We start from the raw sequence: 7,512 nt of genomic DNA, 5'->3' as shown, positions 1-7,512 counted from the left end.
CTGTGGGCCCATCCGCTGCTGTGTGGTGGATGTGAGATCCTCACCGTAGGGAGGATATTAGCGTCTGTGCCCAGGGCTGGGGAGAGCTGTCTGGATTTCCCTTTGATGGGGATGTTGGGGTGGGAATCATGATACTCCTGACTGGCTGGGTGTATTTCAGGGATGGGACAGGCTTCTCAGCACAACACGGCAGGTCAGGCCTGGGAGGGACCCCCAGACCTCCTTGTCGCTAATAGAGGGTCATGGTGAGGGAGGCCTGTCTGTGCCCAAGGTGACCTTGCTATACTGGTGCTCTCCAGCCAGGTATCCATCCCCTGCAGTGGCGGCCTTCCTCTAAGTGGACGTTACAGGCCCATCCAGTTCATGGAGAGCTAGCAGGTCACCAGGTTTAAGGTGCAGAGGCCCTGCTCTCTGTCACCCTGGCTTAGCCCAGTGTGTGGGTTCCTGAGGCTGGGACTCCCAGGGCCCGATGGGAAAGTGTAGCCTGCAGGCCCACACCTCCCCCCGTGAATCACGCCTGGCGGGACAAGAAAGCCCAAAACACCCCAAACAATGAGTTTCCAGTAAAATATGACAGACATGATGAGGCGGAGGAGAGGAGGGACCTGCCTGGGAGTTGGCGCTAGCCTGTGGGTGATGAAAGCCAAGGGGAATGGAAAGTGCCAGGCCCGCCCCCTACCCATGGGTATAAAGCACTCGCATCCCTTTCCAGTTTACCCGAGCACCTTCTCTCCACTCAGCCAACTGCTCGCTCGCTCACCTCCCTCCTTGGCACCATGACCACCTGCAGCCGCCAGTTCACCTCCTCCAGCTCCATGAAGGGCTCCTGCGGCATCGGGGGCGGCATCGGGGGCGGCTCCAGCCGCATCTCCTCCGTCCTGGCTGGAGGGTCCTGCCGCGCCCCCAGCACCTACGGCGGGGGCCTGTCTGTCTCCTCTTCCCGCTTCTCCTCTGGGGGAGCCTACGGGCTGGGGGGCGGCTATGGCGGTGGCTTCAGCAGCAGCAGCAGCTTTGGTAGTGGCTTCGGGGGAGGATATGGTGCTGGCTTGGGTGGTGGCTTGGGTGGTGGCTTGGGTGGTGGCTTTGGTGGTGGCTTTGCTGCTGGTGATGGGCTTCTGGTGGGCAGTGAGAAGGTGACCATGCAGAACCTCAACGACCGCCTGGCCTCCTACCTGGACAAGGTGCGTGCTCTGGAGGAGGCCAACGCCGACCTGGAGGTGAAGATCCGCGACTGGTACCAGAGGCAGCGGCCCGCTGAGATCAAAGACTACAGTCCCTACTTCAAGACCATTGAGGACCTAAGGAACAAGGTGGGTGAATGGGCAGCAGAAGGTGCCATTCCCGCTAGCTCCTTCTGGGAACAATAGATGCCCCAGGCCACTGACACCTTAAGATTTGTCTGTAGGACAGAGTCCACCCCACCCAGATCCCTTCTTTCGAGGTCTTGGATGCCCTAAGAGCTGATCAGTGAGAAGATGCTCTCCCTTCCCCAGCCTCCTCATCCCCTTCTGATCTCAAATCCTCAGACCATGTGAGATCAGTGATTCCTGTCCTTACGTTTTATAGAGGAAGCAGTTGAAGCTTCGAGAGGTGCTGTGACCAGCTGTAGGTCACATAGCAAATTAATGGCGGAGCCAAGGCTGGGGCCCTTGTGCCCTACCTTCCAGCACAGGAGGCAGCTACTTGTTCTCCAGCACGGGGAAGGAGCGAGGCTCTAACGGGACCAGGCAAGACATCCAAACCGCTCATTAGCTCACTAGTCTGGGCTGTGGCTGCCGCCGCCCATAAGCCTTGGTAGAGGCTGGCCCCTCCCCACAGCCAGGCGGGCATGGAGAGCCTGCAGAGACAATCAGTGTGGCCCCTTGATGTGCCCTGCACAGAGGGAGCCTGGCAGGCTTGTGCCCTCTGACTCCAGCCCCCTTCTCCCACATCACCCGGGAGCCCTCCCTGCGGGAGTCTGCTGGGCTCTAATGCCTTGCATGGATTAGGGAAATTCAATGATGAGGTAGGGAACTCTAACCAGACTCAGGGGCCAATATATCTTCTTATTCTTCCCCTGAGTCCTCTTTTCTAATCCCCTGTGTCAGTTGGGTTTTATCTCTTGAGAAAGTTCCACTTGAAGTCCCATGGCCTGTAAGCTTGAAAAGGAATGTGCATATCTGCAGAGGACTGGCAGGGCTGGCTGATACAGAGAGAAGAGAGGCCAGCTCAGGAAGGAGGGCTAGGGAGCCTCAGATTATTCTCCTCACCTGGAGGTGGGGAACTTGAAACCTCAAGATCCATCAGATTTTGCAGCAAGTCAGTGGCAGAACTGGGGCCAGAACTCATGGGCATTTGATTCTAAGCCCCGGACTGCATCTACCCCGTCGGTGACCAGGAGTTAGCAAAGTCTTAGGACAGGCTTGGGGCATCTGGGGTTTTCCTTTAGGCTGTTGTGGTCAAGTTTTGTGGGGGAAGAGGGGAATTCAGGCAAGAACATGAAGCAAGAGCTTAACATAGGTTACAGTGAAGTCCAGCTTGTGAAGTTCATTTGACAAATTACCTGTGCCCTTTCCAACCTGCAGATTCTCACGGCCACAGTGGACAATGCCAACGTCCTTCTGCAGATTGACAATGCCCGTCTGGCCGCGGATGACTTCCGCACCAAGTGAGTTTGCAATGGTGGGCCAGAACACCCAGTGTCCCCAAAGTAGGGCATTTTTGGAGCAGTGTTTCCCAAATAGAACTAGCCAGTGCCAGGATAGCTGCATGAAAACTCCCTGGGGTGCTTATAAAAGAATAAGACTCTTGGGCCCCACCCTTGGAGTTCTGATTCAGCTATTTATAGCAGGTTACCTGGGTGATTCTGGTCCACAGCCAGGTTTCAGAACCGCTGCTTTAGGGAGAGGCACTTTCCACTTCCCCAACTGCCCTTGAAGTATAGGAAGGAACATAGTTGGAGGACTTACACATTATTTGTTGGCTGAAGTTAGAAGTGCAACCCCCTCCTGAATTCTGCAGCAAGACGAACTGCCTTATCCCCAGGCCCCAGGAATGTTCATACCTGAGCAATCAATGGGCACTGTGTTCCACCATGCCATTTTCAGGATCGGCTCCTTAAACCACCCACAAGGCACCTGCTCTGGGAGAAGCTGCAGGGAGACGAGAACAAAGCCCTCACTGTGGTCAGGGTGGGTGTCTCATTCCTTTTCTCTGGGGTCATTCCAGGTATGAGACAGAGCTGAACCTGCGCATGAGTGTGGAGGCCGACATCAATGGCCTGCGCAGGGTGCTGGATGAACTGACCCTGGCCAGAGCTGACCTGGAGATGCAGATTGAGAGCCTGAAGGAGGAGCTGGCCTACCTGAAAAAGAACCACGAGGAGGTGAGAACTATGGAAAAGCCAGCTTAAAAGAAGCACAGGGAGGCTGGGTACAGTGGTGCGTGCCCATAGTCCCAGCTGCTTGGGAGGCTGAGACGGGAGGATCGCTTGAACCCAGGAGCCTGGGCAACAAGGCTAGACCCTGTCAAAAAAAAAAAAAAAAAAAAAGAGAGAGAGAGAGAGAGAGAGACAAGGGAGAGTCAAGACAGAATTGTGATGGTGGGAGGGCAGTATTCAGGCCTGACTAAGGAACCCCAATCCGCTGCCATGGTGGAACTTCTGACTGTGGACTGTCCCTGGCTGTACAGGAGATGAATGCCCTGAGAGGCCAGGTGGGTGGAGATGTCAACGTGGAGATGGACGCTGCACCTGGCGTGGACCTGAGCCGCATTCTGAACGAGATGCGTGACCAGTATGAGAAGATGGCAGAGAAGAACCGCAAGGATGCCGAGGAATGGTTCTTCACCAAGGTGGGTGTCATTTGAGGTGGAAGGAACCCAGACCACCTGCCTTCTGGGGCCTTCTGGTGTGAACGGCGTTCTCTTTTTTGCAGACAGAGGAGCTGAACCGCGAGGTGGCCACCAACAGCGAGCTGGTGCAGAGCGGCAAAAGCGAGATCTCGGAGCTCCGGCGCACCATGCAGAACCTGGAGATTGAGCTGCAGTCCCAGCTCAGCATGGTAGGAATAGTGCCAGGCACGGTGGTGCGCCCAGGACTGGCAGGGAGAGAACGGCCACACTCACTCATCCTTGATTCCCTTTCTCTCCCTCACAGAAAGCATCCCTGGAGAACAGCCTGGAGGAGACCAAAGGCCGCTACTGCATGCAGCTGGCCCAGATTCAGGAGATGATTGGCAGCGTGGAGGAACAGCTGGCCCAGCTACGCTGCGAGATGGAGCAGCAGAACCAGGAGTACAAGATCTTGCTGGACGTGAAGACACGGCTGGAGCAGGAGATCGCCACCTACCGCCGCCTGCTGGAGGGCGAGGATGCCCAGTGAGTCTTGGCCCTCCCCTTAGTCTGTCCCGCCGTGGCACTCTCATGGCCCCACCATGTATCTAATGATCTTGCCCTTCTCTGTCTTCACAGCCTCTCCTCCTCCCAGTTCTCCTCTGGCTCGCAGTCATCCAGAGACGGTAAGACCTTCCTCCTCTGCAGGCCTGGGCTCCAGGCCACCCTCTGTACTCCAAGCAGGTCTAGGCATTGGCTAGGGGCTCTGTGAAGGGCTGAGCTCTAGTGCTGTCACCCAGTTTCCCTTGTGAACCTCCTTGGGTGGAAGAAGCTATTTTCCAAACTCTCCTTAGGGCTAGGAGAGGCAGCCCCCACCTCTTACTTCTTCCTGGTGTCTGTGGCAGATCCCATTGCTGTGGTGGTCAGCACCAGGAACAGGGCCCTGCATATGGATGGAACCAGCCGGGTGTGAGCTCTTAGGAAGCTCTAATCTGAGGACAAAGACTCTGTCTCTGACCTTTGGGAGCCCTAGTCTGAAAGAAAAGTGTTGACGGTATCAGTGCTTGGGCAACAGCAGGGAGTGAAGCAGTAATCAGGGGAGAGGACAACGGGGAGAGTTTGAGTTTCCTCACCTTCTTGGCCTCCTTACTTCTGATGAGTCCATTGTCTGTTCACCTCTGGTAACGTCCTCTTCCCGCCTCTTCCCCAGTGACCTCCTCCAGCCGCCAGATCCGCACCAAGGTCATGGATGTGCACGATGGCAAGGTGGTGTCCACCCACGAGCAGGTCCTTCGCACCAAGAACTGAGGCTGCCCAGTCCCGCTCAGGCCTAGGAGGCCCCCCGTGTGGGACACAGATCCCACTGGAAGATCCCCTCTCCTAACCCCTAAGCACTTCACACCTGGACCCTGCTTCACCCTCACTCCCTCCTGGCAATCAATACAGCTTCATTATCTGAGTTGCATAATTCTCGCCTCTGTCTGGTCATTGTTAGGAGTGGGGGTGGGGAGAAAGTGGGAGAAGCATCTCTGGAGCTTGTCATGGCACCTGGCTATGGCCCCTGGAACTGGGAGAAAGGTCCTGGGGGTGGATTGGGCTCAGATCCCAGGATATCTTTCGCCATCTCAGAAGACACAGACAGATGTGTGTACCAGGTTATGTGGTGTCTCCTAGGATATGGAGGGATATTCATTCATTTACTCACTCATTGTCATGTGTGTTTATTCATTCACTAGATATTGAGTGCCTCTATGTTAGGCACTATGTTAGGTTAAGGATTCCTAATGTTTTTGTGATCAGGGATTCCTTGGAGAATATTGAAAGCTATAGATTTTTCCTTTGTCCTCTACCTTCAAATAAGCATACATACATTTGCATACAATGTCATAGGGTTCAGGGGTCTCCTAGAGCTCCTTACTGGAGGTCCATGAACCGAAGGTAGGAACTCAAACTCTCCTGACATTCTTGTCTCCCTCCACCCCATCTTCTCTTGCCTCCGGCACTGGATCTAATCCTTCTTACACTTGGTTGACCTAGGGCAAGTTGATGACCATCTCCCAGCCTCAGCTTCCATTTCTGTAAAAGGGGCATAATGATAGTACCTACCTCATGGGTTTGTTGGGATAATTCACTGGAAGAATGTACAGGGCCTGGCATAGTGCTGGCTCAAGGCATGGCTGTGCTGGCGATACTGGGTAAACTATCTCTAGGGCATGGTGATTATCCATCCATGATGAGAGCATTTTTAGAGGGTTTGGGAATAGACTGGTTTTTAACCCTGGCTCTGTTCTGTAATAGATGTGAGCTTGGGAAGTCTGAGTCTCAGTGTCTTTACTTGTATAGTAAGGATGCTGAGCCCTGCTTCTTGAGGTTGATACAAGAATCCAATGAGTGACTATACCTTAAGAGCCAGGACTGTAGGAGCCTCCTCTGGGTGGGGAATGCCTTTCCTTCTCTTTGGGGGGCTAGAAAAGGAGTGGGAAGGGAAGGAGCCTCACCCTAATAAGTGGTGAAGATTCCAGAGGTGGGTGGGGCTCACTGCCCCCAGCTAGGAAAGAGTTGACTAGTCCTGTGTCAGTTTCAACAGCTCATTCATTGGACTGCGTGAATAAAACTTGTAGGGGGAGTCAACGGTAGGGGAGAGACTGAAAAAAGACTAAATTTGGGCAAGGGATCTAAAAGCCTGAGCTTTTGAATCAGACTAGCTGGGTTGGAGTCCTGGCTCCTACGCTGAATAGCCTTGAAGAGTTTGGGCAGGGTACTGAACCCCACATTCCTCTTTCACAAGGTAGGGAATAAACACCTTTACTGCATAAGGCTGATACAAGAGTGAATGACCTCATGCAGGCAATGAATTTGGCATTGTGTTTGGCATATAGTCAGCACCCTATAAATGGTAATGGGGTGAGTTATTAGGAAAAGGAATGAAGACATGTTGGTTTCTCTTGTTCCTACCTCCACCCCAGGAAAAAGAGGACTGCTTTGTGTTTCCGAAACTCTGGGATATCTTTTAACCTAAGTTTTGTCATCAAAAAGGTTGACCTTGGGTGATCCCTGGGTGAGGATGGGCCATCCTGGAGGTGAAGTACTAGAGTTTCAGGGGTGCAGGGGACAACTCAGGAAGGAGGAAGGTTTGAGGGTGCTTCCTCAGAGAATGAGAAGAGGTGGGTTTGAGGGCCCTAGAGGGTACAGGACCCTAGTGTGGTGAGGGCCTTTGTGATACTCCTGGGGGTGTTGGACTCTGGTTCCTAAGGTTCCCAGTTGGGCAATGAACCTCCTGCCCAAGTGTGGCAAAGAATCTTGTGGCCCACATTTGAGAGGTCACATGGGCCTGGACAGAGAGCAAAATATGGCAAGAGTCACCAGTGGGGCCTGAAGCCCAGAACGCCCTGAACTTCATAAGAATCCCCAGACACCTCTCTACCTTGCAGGGAATACACAGGAGACCTGGGCTTGCTTGCGGGTAAAAATGGCGGCTGGGATCACCTGGCTGAAAGCAGGCTCAGAACCAGGAGAGGAGGAAGTCAAGCAGGGAGGCTGGGAGGTGGCCACACCCTGTACTGTCAGGCTCCAGAGGAAGACGGCAGACAGGGCAGTGGCCCCAGGGGTCTCACATGGACTCCCCTCCTCCCGGGATTTCCCCACCATACCTCACTGGGGAGGGTAGGGCTAGTGTTTGGATCCTGCTGATGAACAGGGCTC

At 54.2% G+C, this 7,512-nt stretch overlaps 1 protein-coding gene across 1 annotated transcript; it reads left to right on the top strand.

Annotated features, from left to right (window-relative positions):
- Positions 1 to 641: 641 nt before the first annotated feature.
- KRT14 (keratin 14) lies at positions 642 to 5,278 on the top strand. Its single transcript, XM_003912986.5, has 8 exons — positions 642 to 1,310; positions 2,565 to 2,647; positions 3,208 to 3,364; positions 3,670 to 3,831; positions 3,915 to 4,040; positions 4,136 to 4,356; positions 4,450 to 4,496; positions 5,021 to 5,278. The coding sequence occupies exons 1-8, from the start codon at positions 777 to 779 to the stop codon at positions 5,116 to 5,118; spliced, it is 1,428 nt and encodes a 475-aa protein (XP_003913035.2). The 5' UTR covers positions 642 to 776; the 3' UTR covers positions 5,119 to 5,278.
- Positions 5,279 to 7,512: the final 2,234 nt, after the last annotated feature.

This window comes from Papio anubis, chromosome 17 (genome assembly GCF_008728515.1).
Source record: "Papio anubis isolate 15944 chromosome 17, Panubis1.0, whole genome shotgun sequence".
NCBI classification, from domain to species: Eukaryota; Metazoa; Chordata; class Mammalia; order Primates; family Cercopithecidae; genus Papio; species Papio anubis.
The sequence above is the reverse complement of the archived record's forward strand: the minus strand, read 5'-3'. Positions and strand labels throughout refer to the sequence as shown.